This window comes from Hylobates moloch, unplaced genomic scaffold (genome assembly GCF_009828535.3).
Source record: "Hylobates moloch isolate HMO894 unplaced genomic scaffold, HMol_V3 SCAFFOLD_2, whole genome shotgun sequence".
Taxonomy (NCBI): domain Eukaryota; kingdom Metazoa; phylum Chordata; class Mammalia; order Primates; family Hylobatidae; genus Hylobates; species Hylobates moloch.
This window is the reverse complement of record NW_026652277.1, coordinates 11,961,295-11,976,522: the sequence shown is the minus strand read 5'-3', so window position 1 is coordinate 11,976,522 and position 15,228 is coordinate 11,961,295. Positions and strand designations below refer to the sequence as shown.

The 15,228-nt window shown below is 41.2% G+C and overlaps 1 protein-coding gene across 1 annotated transcript in view; it reads right to left on the bottom strand.

The window, feature by feature from the left end:
• The window catches only part of FAM107B (family with sequence similarity 107 member B), a 254,279-nt gene extending 242,176 nt beyond the window's left edge, over positions 1-12,103 (bottom strand). Inside the window, exon 1 of the mRNA XM_032157841.1 lies at positions 11,693-12,103. Coding sequence (XP_032013732.1) covers positions 11,693-12,103 — 411 coding nt within the window. The remainder of the gene's footprint in view (positions 1-11,692) is intronic.
• Between the last annotated feature and the right edge of the window lie 3,125 nt (positions 12,104-15,228).

Genomic DNA, 15,228 nt, shown 5'->3' with positions numbered 1-15,228 from the left:
AACATGGTATATTCAAATGTCCAAGTCCTCTATAGAAGCATCGTGGATCTTGAACCTCATTTGGTCCTTTACCCCAATTTGATTAGAAGACTTGATGGCTTTGCCATTCGAGTATTGTTGTATTCCTATATGTTAATTTATTCATGCAACGAGCTACTATTTAAAAGGACAGAGGCCAGGCTTGGTGGCTCATGCCTATAATCCCAGCACATTGGGAGGCCGAGGGAGGTGGATCCCCTGAGATCAGGAGTTCAAGACCAGCCTGGCCAACATGGCGAAACCCCATCTCTACTAATAATACAAAACTTAGCTGGGGTGTGGTGACAGGCACCTGTAATCCCAGCTACTCAGGAGGCTGAGGCAGGAGAATAGCTTGAACCCAGGAGGCAGAGGTTGCAGTGAGCTGAGATGGCGCCACTGCACTCCAGCCTGGTGACAGAGTGAGAGTCTGTCTCAAAATAGATACATAAATAATAAAAGGACAGATTCTGGTGACTTTGTTCAGTATACAGGATCAGGAAATAGGACTCTTTTGTGCCTGCTTGCCAGCCGATGTTTGTACTTGTGGCATAATTCACGTGAGACATTCTCTATTGCAACGTATCACCAGGGAGCAAGCTATAGGAAGACAGACATGTAGCCCCCACGTGCCTCTAATTGTTAGTGGCTACCAATATTTGCTTCATGGTTTTGAATGGTGAAAATACCTCAGGCCTATATGCAACATCATTGCACCACTTCTCCCTGTAGAGATGCAAGTCTTACACGCCAGGTCAGATGGGTTCCGGCAGAAACTCAGTCAAAAGGGCTGTCTTTCCTAAGGACAGCACTTCTGGAACTCTCAGAAAAGACCTGGGGATGAGAGCCATCTGGGAGATCCATCACCTCCCCAAGTACCAGGATCTAAGCCACTAGTGACCTTGTTCCATTACTGTCTCAAGTCTGTCCCCACCTGAAGCATTCAGCTTGGTCAAAAAGGAAAACGGTTTCCAGATAGAGAGGAATTATTACTGTTGAAGGATATACACATTGCTGCTTAAGGTATACACATTATTATTACTGCTTAAGGGTATACACATTGCTGTCCTCATTCAAGAGCCTCCTTAGACAGGGTTCCACCCTTTATTCAGCCTCTGTGTCTATGGTTTTCTTGTACCACTATTCACAGTCAGGAGCGTGACCAGGAATTCCTGGTGGCCTGCAACTTGCCATCTCTACTGCTGCCTTTCTTCCCACCTTGAGTTGGTATACCAGAAAGCAGAGGGGTGAGAGTGGTTTTACAAAAGAGGTAACTTTGAATTAACTCTAGGTGTTCATATAGAGTTTGCACTTTTACACGATCATGCATTGTTTTATATCAAAAATTCCTTAAGTTTTAAGAGTCAGCTTCTCATGTGCAAATAGCCCTGCACTAATTATAATTAATAAGTTATGCAAGGCACATCTTACTACCCTTTTTTGTTGAGATTTGGTGTTTTCAGTTACAGGACTATATGGGTAACTCATTTGCCAGGAAGTTTCTCCTTTAGGATTGGCAATCAAATCCTGCTTAGGTGCTTAGGTTCCAACAGTTGCCTCAGTTGTCATTTTCCATTTAACTGAACATGAAACATGCACAAACCAGCTTTTCGGAACAAGATCATAAACACCTCCCACAACATTTTGATGTCCTTTAGGATTCCCCTTCCTCTAACTGCCTAAAATTTCCAACCTCCGGCCTTCCCTGGTGCAGAATTACAAAACCAAGCGTCAACCTCATATTGGAAAAAGTGTTAACTTAATGAGCCATATTTTCTTTGGAAAGGAGGAACTGCAAGTGGAAAACTAAAGGCAGTTCAGATCAGGTTAACCATGTCTGTGGCTGGAAAGAGAAATCTCTAATTTCCCATAATTGATATAGCACATCCATTCAACCAGCCCCTGTGGTTCCTAGACCGTAAGACATTTTAAAGTTTCCAACATACCCAGTGAGTGGAATCGTGAAATTATTGTTTTTTAACTGATGCGGAACTGCAAGTTATTTCATCAAGAGACTGGAAATTTCAGCTATACACACGTAGGTATTTTAGAAAAATGGGTCTTGTTAATAAGTTGAAATCTCCCCAGTGACTCTTTGGGTATGCACTCTAGACCATTGCCGACGAACAACGTCAACCCTGAACTTGCATTTTCTACCTGTGAAAAGAACAACCAGGTCATGGGCAGATTGCTAGATTTTTCTCTGATGAGCTGGAAATAAGTGCTGCTCAAAGATATGGGTCGACCTCTTCCCTTTGACTCTCTCTCCCCCAATATATCAATACCTACTTACAGAACATGCCCTATTTCTAACTGAATTGTAAATGCAATGGTAACCTCACTTGAAAATAAATGGTGCTTTAAAATTTGGTTAAATTATTCCCTCATCTTTTATGTCTTAGCTTGGAATATAAGTCGATGCCTTTCATCTCTGAATTGTCTGAAAATTTTGCATTCTTGCCACTCTCTGCAGTCTTTTATGGAGAGTTGCCGATAGCCAAATCTGCACCATGGAAATTTTCATGGTTTATGAGAGCTATCCATTTATTGCATTCTAAGAGAAACCAAGAAGCTGCCTCTCTCTTTTCCGGTTGGGATGCAACTGAATATCCAGATTGGAAAATTCCTGACTGGGTATATCATGCACGATCATGCCACTGTGTTTAACATCTTTTGAAAGTAGAAACCTGGCATAAGAAATGATCAGGGCTTAAATGGAATGGAATGGGATTCTCACTAGGTCATTCAAATATCTTCTGTGTTTGAGGAGGGAGTGACAGTAATTTTGCTCAGGAGAATAAAAAGGAACTAGAAAATTAATGTTTGATTGCAATAATCTATTATTTACCATATATTTTAACATGTTGATGTCAAATAATATGTTTAACAGAGACCTTCACTAATAGGGCATTTGTTTTTGTAGGTAGGCTAAAATTCTCTCATCTTCTGTTCAGGCCCATAGGGAAAGGTAGGGAAGGTTTCATTCTAAAGAAATGCAGGAAAAATGGTTTGTACCAGAAAATGGAAATATAGCCCAGCAGAGCTGTTCCCAGGAATGCTATTAGATAAGGGGGATACAGAATGCAGGTAGGATGAAGGGTAATGGGTGATTACATGTGAGTTTATAATAGGCTTCCCAGCAGCACTGACATCTACAGATGGTACCCCCAAGTCTTGGCTTCCAGACAACTTCAAGACATTGAAATAAAAATCAATATATTGAATATCAGTTACCTATAGAGGTAAACAAGAGTTCCAAGAGCTTTTCTGTTAATAGATATCTGAGGAGTCTCTCAAACACCCAATTTCAATTAAGATGGCTTCAGGGGAACATGTTTTGAATCTGCGTCTAACTAAGGAACTGAAACTGAATTAATGAAACGATCCTAGGTATTAGAAAAGACTGTGCCAAGAAAAGACAAAGGATGGGCATGGAGCCTAGACAAGGCGAGCAAAGGGAAGGTTATTCAGTTATTTGCAGCATGAGTTCTGCACAGCCCGCAGATGTTATGTCTGACCTGTTGACCTGAGTTTCCCATGCTGCTTGGAGGGTTATCATTAGAATGGAAATGGATTAGATGCTTAGTAGCCTCACTGAGTTCCAGTTTCCCTGTCAGGTAGAAGAACAGGAGGTGAGTTCAGAGAGGTACTTTGTATTGGATGTGTGGGCCACTGTAGGGATTTGATTTTTACTCTGAGGGAAATAGGGAGACTTTGGAGGGTTTTGAGCAGAAGAGAGAGTGGGATTATCAGGAACTAATATTGTAAGGGGACTAGCAGGATCCAATGAGCTAGTATTTATGTGATGATCAGTGAGTGGCACTTACAATTGCCATAGCTCAGTGATGCTATCAGAGTAGCCCCTCTTCACCCAGACTGATTCAGGAAGATGTCGAAAATCTGAATAGACCTATAACTGGTATGGAGACTGAATCCATAATCAAACACTGTACAACAACAACAACAGAAAGACTTGGATCATGTGGTTTCACTGGTGAATTCTACCAAACATGTAAAGAATCTTTCTCAAACTCCTCCAAAGAACTGAAGAGGAGGGAACACTTCCTAATTCATTCTATAAAGCCAGCACTAATCTGATACCAAAGTTAGACAAAGACACTGCAAGAAAACTGCAGAACAATATCCCTGATGAATATATGTGTGTGTGTATATATATATATATGTATATATATGTATATATGTATATATGTATATATGTATATATGTATATATGTATATATGTATATATGTGTATATATGTATATATGTATATATGTATGTATATATGTATATATGTATATATGTATGTATATATGTATATATGTATATATGTATATACGTATATATGTATATATATGTATATACGTATATATGTATATATATGTGTATATATATACGTATATATACGTATATACATATATATGTATATATATAGAGAGAGAGAGACAGAGAGACAGAGAGAGAGAGAGAGAGAGTGAGTGACAGAGAGACAGAAAGACAGAGAGAGAGAGAGTCTCCCTCTGTCACCCAGGCTGGAGTGCAGTGCCACAATCTCAGCTCACTGAAACCTCCACCTCCCAGGTTCAAGTGATTCTCCTGCCTCAGCCTCCTGAGTAGCTGGGATTATAGCCCCTCTACCACACCCAGCTAATTTTTATATTTTTAGTAGAGACAGGGTTTCACCATGCTGGCCAGGCTGGTCTCAAACTCCTGACCTCATATGATCCACCCACCTCAGCCTCCCAAAGTCCTGGGATTACAGGCATGAGCCACTGCGCCCGGCCCCTGATGAGCATTAATAGAAAGATCCTCAACAAAATACTAGCAAACAGGAAACTGCAGCATATTAAAAAGATTACACCATGACTAAGTGGGATTTGTTCCTAGAATACAATGATGGTCAACATAGAAAAATTGATCAGTGTAACATACCACATTGACAGAATGAAGGAAAGAAAACACACGTGATAATCTCAATTGATGTGAAAAAAAATTAACAAAATTCAACACCCTTTCATAATAAAAAAATACTCAAAAAGTTAGGAATAGAAGGAAACTACCTCAACACAATAAAGTTCATATAAGAAAAACCCACCACTAGCCTCATATTTAATAGTGAGAGACTGAAAGATTTTACTCTGAAATCAGGAACAAAACAAGGATGCTTACTTTGCCACTTCTATTCAATGCAGTATTGTAAGTTTCCACCAGAGCAATTAAGCAAGAAAAAGAAATAAAAGCCATCCAAATTGGAAAAGAAGAAGTAAAGTTATCTGTTTGTTGATGATATGATCTTAAGTGTAGAAAACAAAAAAATGTACAGAACTAATAAATAAATTCAGCAAAATTGTAAGATAAAGACCCCTGCACAAAAATCAGTTGCATTTCTATACAGTAACAATGAACACTCTGAAAAGGAAATTAACAAACAATTTTATTTACAACAGCATCAAAAAGAATAAAATATTTAGAAATTAGCTTAACCTAGGAGGCAAAAGAAGTGTACATTGAAAACTTCAAAACATTGCTGAAAGAAATTAAAGAAGACATAAATATAATAAATGGAAAAATATCCTGTGTTCATGGATTAGAAAATGTAAGATGTCAATACTGCTCAAAGATATCTATATATTTAATGCAACCCCTATCAAAATCTCAATAATGTTTTTTGCCGAAATAGAAAAATTCATCCTAAAATTTATAGAGAATCTCAAGAGACCCCAAATGATCAAAACAATCTTGAAATGGGAGAACAACATTGGAAGTCTCACAGTTTGAGATTTCAAAGTTCACTACAAAACTACAGTAATCAAAACAGTGTGGTACTGTCACAGACACATAGACCAATGGAACAGAATGAAAGCTCAGAAACAAACCCTCACATATATGGTCGAATGATTTCAACAAGGGTGCCAAGACCATTCAATGGCGAAAAGAGAGTGTTTTCAACAAATGGTGCTGAGAAATTTGGATATCTACATGCAAAAGAATGATGGTTGCACCACAATGTGAATATGCTCAATGCCACAGAATTATATACTTTAAAACAGTTACAATGGTAAAATTTATGTTATGTGTATTTTATCACAACAAAATGAATCACTCTCCTTCCTCTAAGTCCATGCTTTCCAACAAATTTTTGGTTATCATTTCTCTTTACTTGTGATTTTCCAATGAGGAGAATACATGGCTCAGTCAGTGCAACCCTACCCATTAGTGCTCAAAGCTTACAACTAAATGAGCATTCTGACTTACGCATCAGGCTTTTGTAAACTATCTCTCACCTCATCTTCCTGCTGTCCCTATCAGGTTTATTACCATGGCCTTGATACTCCAACCTTCCTGACTCTAATCCATCCTACACCTACCCATGGCTTTGCCCCTGCTAAGTGGACAGTAACTACAGATGTTGTCCCCACTGTGTGTTATTGGTTCTATTCTAACACACAGTGCTTGCCTTGGGCCCCTGTGTCCTATGTGTCACTAAAACAGGAAGATAAAATCAAATTGACCCTGCTGTATCCAGCAACATAGGGAGTCTCTATTCTCTCAGAGAAAGCCGACAGACAAAACTGTGTTTAGAGACAGCAGTGCTGAGGCTCAGACCCTAGAAATCAGTAACCACCAGAGCCTGTGAATCTTCAGGCCACTGCTGGGGTGCTAGGATGGCTTGGTTACCACTTCTCTGCCCAGTTGCTAAACCAACCAGTTCCAAAAATCAATGAAGTTGTCAATTCCAAGATGGGCCCTGTTTCCCTTCACTTTTGTACAACTGACGTTTTTGTTTTTGTTTTATTTTCTTTTTTTTTAGACGGAGTCTCATTCTGTCACCCAGGCTGGATTGCAGTGGTGCCATCTCGGCTCACTGCAACCTCAGCCTCCCGGGTTCAAGGGATTCTTGTGCCTCAGTCTCCCGAGTAGCTGGGATTACAGGCGCCCGCCACCACGACCAGCTAATTTTTTGTATTTTTAGTAGAGACAGGGTTTCACCATGTTGGCCAGGCTGGTCTCGAACACCTGACCTCGTAATTCACCCCACTCAGCCTCCCAAAGTGTTGAGATTACAGGCGTGAGCCACCGCGCCCGGCCACAATTGACTTTCTATTTAAAAACCCAGAAATGATTTACCAAACTACAATTACTATCTCTTCCTATGTGAGGCTGGCTACTCCCAGTTCAAGTACAAACTAGATGGAACTTACAACTGCTATAGGAAGACATTCTCAAACTACCAAACTACTCTGAAACTTTTAGTTGCTTGGTGTGTGAACTCTCCCTTTCTCACACTGCGTACATCACTGGGAGAGAGAGGAGTGAAACAGCACCATTCAACTTGGCTGGGTGCAGTGTTAAGTTGGATTCACAATTAGAACAGAATAAGATCGAATCCCCTATATTCTAGTCTCCCCTGTCTTCTTCCCAAGGCTGAGCATGAAGCCCCTTCCTGTGTTTGTATTCCATCCGGTGCTCAGCCATAAGCCCTCTCATACTGCATTGATTCTGCCTGTTTACCCAATGGAACTTCCCACTAGAACGTCAGCAACCTCAGAGATTGAGTCACAATCATCAGTGTTTCCCCAGGGCTAATGCTATCCTCACATTGAGGAAGAGCACAATAACTACTGACTAAAAAAATAAACAGCAGGCCAGGTGCGACGGCTCACACCTGTAATCCCAGCACTTCGGGAGCCCAAGGCGGGTGGATCATGAGGTCAGGAATTTGAGATCAGGCTGGCCAACATGGTGAAAACCCATCTCTACAAAAAATACAAAAATTAGCCAGGCATGGTGGCAGGTGCCTGTAATCCCAGCTACTTGGGATGCTGAGGCAGGAGAATTACTTGAACACGGGAGGCAGAGGTTGCAGTGAGCCAAGATCGCACCACTGCACTCCAGTCTGGGTGATGGAACAAGACTCTGTCTCAAAAAAATAAAAATAAAAATAAAATAAACAGCAGTACTGCTGAATTTCTTTGAGTCTACAATTCCACCAATGATACGACACTTCAACTACAAGACCACTAAGAAGGGGAAAAGTTATCATTAAGAGGTACTAACAATTATAAGACACATTCCCATTTTAGAGTGGTTATCACTTTGGTTGCAGGTCTGGAACAGAAAAGAAATGAATACAAAAAGGTTGAAGACTAATCAATAGCATTTCTTCAATACAGACATGTGTGCTGATCATTATACCAAACAAAAATTTTTTAGATTTGTTTAGTTTGTTTAGCTTCATTACCTCAAGCTTTCTCTCTTGAACCAGATGCTGTTTCCAATATAAATGAGCCACCCTCCTGTCTGAACATCAGGTAACTAAAGATAGAGAGAGGGGCTTGTCCCCATCTCTTACCTATCGTTATGTCTGAGGCTGAACTAAAAAATAAAAAAATAAAAAAAGACTATTTGTGGCCTCTACCAAGGCAGCTTAAGTAATGAGGATCAGTGCATCCAAAAGGGAAATATTTTTGCTGCCAGGCAAGGTTGTAATAAAAGCGTATCATTCATCACCTGCTAAGGGAAAACATGCCATTGCAAAGTCACTTGGTAATGAAAAATCTGGGCAGTTCTAAGCCACTTTTAATCAGAAGATCTCAAAGCAATGCCCCACACTGCAAGCAGCAAAGCTTTGTCAGTAGCGGGATGCAAAATGGACATCTTCTATGGTGTTATACACCATGAGGCTATGGTAGAAAAGGATAAAGCAAATGAATAAAAACAAATAACAATAATTACTGACTATCATTAAGAGGAGTTGGTTATTGGATCCAAAAGTACAGTTACAAGGAACAAATTCGAGTATTCAATAGCACAGTGGAGAAGTTATAGTTAACAATAATTTATTGTGTATTTCCAAATAGCTAGAAGACAGGAATTATAACGTTCTCAACACAGGGAAAAGGTAAGTGTTTGAGGTGGTAGATATCCCAGTTACCCTGATTCGATTACACATTTATACATGTATCAAAATATCACATGTACCCCAAAAAATATACAACTGTGATATATCAATTAAAATAACAACAAATAAAAATAAATTTAAAACAAATAATAATTATATCGATATCTACATGTAAATGTATGGAATTTATTTATTTATTTTTGTAGAGATGAACCTTCATTATGTTGTCCAGGCTGGTCTCAAACTTCTGGCCTCAAGTGATCCTCCCGCCTTGGCTTTCCAAAGCCCTGGGTGACAGGCATGAGCCACTAAGCCCAGCCAGTATGTATGATATTTAAATGTGACTGCGTATCAAGTGAGATCACGTGTGAATATTTGACCCTAAATCATCAAACACTACACAATTAATTAGTAGTAGAAGCACATTATAATTCAGAGGATGGACTTTGGAGTCAAACAGAACTGGGTTCCAGTCCTGTCTCTGCCACATCCTCTCTTTGTGGCCTTGGGCAAATGTCTTACCCTCTCTAAGCATCCATGCCCTCCTCTGTAAAATGGGCACCATAAGAATATGCACTGGCCAGGCGTGGTGGCTCACTCCTGTAATCCCAGCACTTTGGGAGGCTGGGCAGGGGGAGTCATGAGGACAGGAGATCAAGACCATCCTGGCTAACATGGTGAAATCCCGTCTCTACTGAAAATACAAAAAATTAGCTGGGCATGGTGGCAGGCACCTGTAGTCCCAGCTACTCGTGGGGCTGAGGCAGGAGAATTGCTAGAACCTGGGAGGCAGAGGCTGCAGTGAGCCAAGATCGTGCCACTGCACTCCAGCCTGGGAGACAGAGCAAGACTCCATCTCAAAAAAAAAAAAAAAAAAAGGAAGATAAAAAAGAATATGCACCTCACTGTCACCAGGGTTGGCTGAGAAACTCTGTGTAAAGCACTTAGAATAATGGCTAGCGAACTGCAAGTCCTCTGTACGGCTTAGCTCTCGATGTTTGAACTAGAATAGATGCCCATTTACCCGCAGCAGGCCCTCTTCCTGCACCTCCTGGCACTTGATTTCAGTGTTTGCATTGCATCACTACTCCCCTCCCTGCCTGGTTTGGACCCCACAGTCAACTGCTGCGTGTCCTGCCTCCTGGAGCCTCTCCCACTTTATCTCCCTGTTGTTCCTGTCTGGATTGCTACAATGTCCTCTCTGCTCTGGCCTTCCCAACTGTAATCCATCCTACGCTGTGGACTACCCATGGCTTTGCTCCTGCCAAGTGGACACTAAACATGGATGTGGTCCCATTTTGTGTTATTGGTTCTATTTGAATTCACATGCTTGCCTTGAGTCCCTGAGTCCCATGTGCAACTAAAGCAGAAAGATAAAATCAAAGTAACCCTTTGTTCTTGTGGCTGTCTTCAGTAACATAAGGTGGGTCTGCATTGCTCGACAGAAAGTCTTCCAGTTCATTAAAACTGTACATCATTGGTACCATAAATATCCAACAAATATCAACTTGGCCATGAATTATAATCAGCTACCTATAACACTACCAAAAATATCTTAATCTGGATGTGGCTATTCACCGACAATTTTGGTTTTTGTTGGTTGGTTTTGGGTTTTGGTTTAGTGGTGCTAGAAAAAAACATTGTAGTTTTTGCTGTGACAGAGGATATGGTAAAACTCTCTGTCCAATTTCAGAATGCAGACGACAGGCCCAAGCTTCAGTCACTTCATATAAACCTGCGGGGTGTCAAATGAAACTATTTTTTAAATGATGTTTTAACCCTATCTTTGCTGGCTGGCTGTGTTCTTGCTAAGGAGGTTTCTTAGATTCCGTTAAGCAAGTCAGACCAAAAAATAATTTGTCAAATGGATGTGGAAAAATGATTTTAAAAAATCAGAATACTTCAGTGATGGATCCCCAAAGACTTCTCAGTTTTTTAAGTCTGGCCCTAAGCTACCTGGCTAGGAAATGACCAAAAATGGTCAAGAGATATCTTTGGAGTGTACCTTTTAGAAAACCTTTCCTCTGCACTGCATCTGCACACTGGGATTACCGGGAACTTTGAAATAATTGTGCAGCTCCATCTAATCAGAATACTCAACAATTAGAATTCACTGATGCCAAAAATGGAAAGAAAATAAGTAAATAACTCTTAAGAGCAGTGGCACCACTTTTTTTAAAATAACTTCCTCCTCCTGCCTTCAGCTCTCAGAAGATTATCACAAAAACATCCATATTATGAATAGTTTTATAGGTCAGTTCCCTTCCCTACCACTAGGCACACACTGATGATCATTTCCAAATTTTCCCAGACTGCTTTGATATCATGTGATTCATTTTAAGTAGAGGCAGTTTTGTGAATTCCCTAGCCAAACTTTTTAGATTGTGGATTTTCATATAAATAAATTTAGAGACCGGTGGGGGTGGGAGGGAATAGACAAAGGAAAAAAGTGCTTTTGTAAACTATCTTACTCCTAATCTGTTACTGAGTGAGCCATTGTTGGCCCCAAAGCACCCTAGCCGGTTAATTCAAGGTTAACTTCGGTCATTGCCATGGCTCCAGTGCTTATTATCATTGCCTTATCCACAGCTTTTGAGAACACTCTGAGAATCTACACGGCTTTAACACACTTCTTCGCACTAGTGAGAATGCCCGCAATGCCTTATTCAGTAAGAAGGTTAAACGAGTTTGTTTGCTGAAGCATTCGCCACATGATCCCAACTCTCCTCCAGCTCCATCCCGTCTATAATCGCAGAGCGAACACTCACTCACCTTGGGCGTGTCAATAACTGATGGTCTGGGGATGGAAGCCTGCAACACCACCGCTTCACAGTCCGCCCCATCATCCAGGGACCAGGGCACATCTTCAGGCGTCTCCGCGGGCTGGGCCTCAGTGCGGTGACTTGAATTCCGATTTGCACTGCCATTTCTCTCTGCATGGGTGCCCGAATCTTGCCTTTTCTCTGGAGCTCCTTCTGCACTTGGGTGTCTTGGCTGTCTGCCTGCTTTGGCCACAGGCTGTACACGGACGGTGGAATGAGCATCAGCCACGCCGGACTGATTGAAGGAAGCACTCTCCCTCGTATTCCCAAAACAAGCGAGCAGAGCTGAGCACGGAAACGGATGCATGCTTCTAGAGGGAGACTTCAGTCTTTTGGTGAGTCTTGCTTTCCACGTGGACATGACTTGCAGTGAATCACTGCAAAGTTCAAACGGGGCAAGGAAATTTTCCAGGGGTCCACATCACCTCCACTTCGCTTATAGGAACTCTTTCCAATTGCCCGAAGAGAAGAACTTGCTAGTGGTTGCCCCTAAGTAGAAGTTGGGATGGCAAGGCCACCTTCCTTGAGAGTCACTTAGCCGCTGGGGCCCCTTTGAAAGTGTCCATCCTGGGCAATTTCGCGCTCTTCCTTCTGTGGTGCTGTCAATGGCTAAAGAAAGCTGTTGGGGAGGCATGTGAGTGGCTCCGGTTACAGTTCCTAGGCAGGGCAGACGCTTCAGGGTAGGGTAGTGCCAAGTCAATAGACAATTGCTTCAGGTTACCTAGGAGGCATAAAGATAATGTAGCCTGATAGCATCTGCCATAATAGCGTCAGCCTGAGTATCAATAACATCATAACAGCAGCAAAACCTTCTTTGGTTACCCCCCTTCAAATATTTATTCCCCCAAACAAAACAAAAACGACCCAGTTGTCCATCACAAATGAAGACCCCTAGAAGGGCCACGACCCTAGCAGCTGTTTCATTATTAAAATAGGAGGTAGACTCAATCTTTCCCCTGGAGAGATGCAGTGTGATGTGTTTTCTGAATCTTTCTGGACTTTTTGGGATCTTCCCAGAATCTTCCCGGAATCTTCCCCCCACCCTCAAAACAAGTTTCTTGGTTTCAGTATCCATATCGCTTTTTCTGATAACTATAAATAGGTCTTTGGTAATTTGATTTCTTTTTTTACTAGTTAGGCTAAGTTCTTCATTAGTTTTCAACAATACCAAAAAGAAAAAAAGAGAGCCCCACATTAACAATTATCCTTATGTATTATGTTATTATGTGTGGTGGTATTATGTACATGTGAAGTATTCTACCTATATGGTATATATCACCTACTTTCAGAAAGTAACTCCTTTTTGAACATAGATCTTCTGTTTCTCAACACATTAATATGTGAATGGTGAAAAATAATAAATTATAAACATATTCTAAGACAATTCAGAATCAAGATTTTTCCTTAGCCAACTGTCTACTAGGAATGTTATAGAAATGTAATACTGTAATGCTTTTACCATTAATAGTGATTTTGGGGTCAAGATTTCCGGGCATGTTACCCACTCTTAATTAATTTGTTTGCTCTCTCTTTTAATTTAATGTCAAGATGTGCTCTTTGGCCCAGACAGGTGGTAGTTATTATGGTACTGATTCCCATTTTACAGAGGCAGAAACCAATTCTTTGAAATTTCGTGTGACTAAGGCAAGTTTATGCCACTAAGAAGGGCTTGTTGGGCTCCTATCTGTCCTCTGAGTTTCATTCTACCTAACAATCATTTTATAGATGTAATGGCCATACAGGAAATATTGTTCCAAATGGACAGTCATATTCATAATACAAAAAGGCAGATATGGCTTAAGAAAGAGTGGATATGGCATCAAATGCACATTTTATTTTAGTCTCTACTGAAAGTTCGAATATAGAAAGCTGCCATTTATTTAGAGGTTACCGTGTGGCAGACCCCGTGCTATCCAAGCTGTTCTTGCCTTCCCAGGGTTGTGAGCTCATTCTTTTTTCATTGTGTCCCAAGTGCAAGCAGTCCAAATCCCCCACCCATAAGAAATCAGGCGGTTCAGGCTTCTACCAGGGTCCCCCCCAGGTATTCCTGGGGACCCCTCGGAACTGACTTTGTCTCCCGTTTGACTTGGTTGCTACTGTCCACTCGGGTTGGGTCATGCCATGCTCTGCCCCTCCAAGCACACGTATAGTAAATCGGGGCTGTGATGGTGCATAAGACATTTTTGAAGGCTTGGAGGTAACAGGAAGGGATTTAAGAAAAGAAAAATCCACTCTTACACCTGGTTTCATTCACTCATTCATTTATTCATTCAATTAGGTGCCAAGCCCCTTTTGGAATGGAGAGTCAGCAGTTCACAGTGCAGCTTGCGAGGGGCCACATTCAGGAGACAGCTGAGTAAGAAAGCTCGGAGCAACTTTCTGCGAGGCCCTGGGCTTGCATCCCTGCTCTGAGGACCACCTCTCCTCCCTCAATGGGTGTGCTCAGAGGCACGCATGAACTCACCGGAGTTCCAGCACTGACCCACTAAGAACAGTAGACTTTCTGATTAGTGTGTTGCTAAGCCTGACCTAGAATAACACTCAGTAACAGGCCATGGTTATTGAGTGTTTGGTATCAGACATGAATCTCAGCAAATTAACTCATTTAATCCTCACAACCCTAGAAGAAAGGTGATATTATTATTCCCATTTTTATTCATTAGAAAACCAAGACACAGAAACTTAAGTAACTTGCCCAAGGTCACAGCACTGCTTAAGGAAATGAGAAAAGGTGATGAGTCCAGCAACCTGGCCCCAGAGCTCATACTTTTCTCAGTATGCAATCCTGCTTTCCAAATACACACATGCACGTGCACACACACAGACACATACTCCAAAGAGGAAATTTCCAATGACCTTGATCCAACACTCTACCTCTAAGAATTTATTCTGTAATGACGATCATTAAAAAGTCAGGAAACAACAGATGCTGGAGAGGATGTGGAGAAATAGGAACGCTTTTACACTGTTGGTGGGAGTGTAAATTAGTTCAACCATTGTGGAAGACAGTGTGGAGATTCCTCAAAGATCTAGAACTAGAAATACCATTTGACCCAGCAATCCCATTACTGGGTATATACCCAAAGGATTATAAATCATGCTACTATAAAGACACATGCACATGTATGTTTATTGTGGCACTATTCACAACAGCAAAGACTTGGAACCAACCCATATGTCCACCAACAATAGACTGGATAAAGAAAATGTGGCACATATATACTATGGAATACTATGCAGCCATAAAAAAGGATGAGTTCATGTCCTTTACAGGGACATGGATGAAGCTGGAAACCATCATTCTCAGCAAACTATCACAAGGACAGAAAACCAAACACCATATGTTCTCACTCACAAGTGGGAGTTGAACAATGAGAACACATGGACACAGGGAGGGGAACATCACATACCAGGGCCTGTCAGGGGGTGGGGGCTGAGGGAGGGATAGCATCGGGAGAAATATCTAATGTAAATGACCAGCTGATG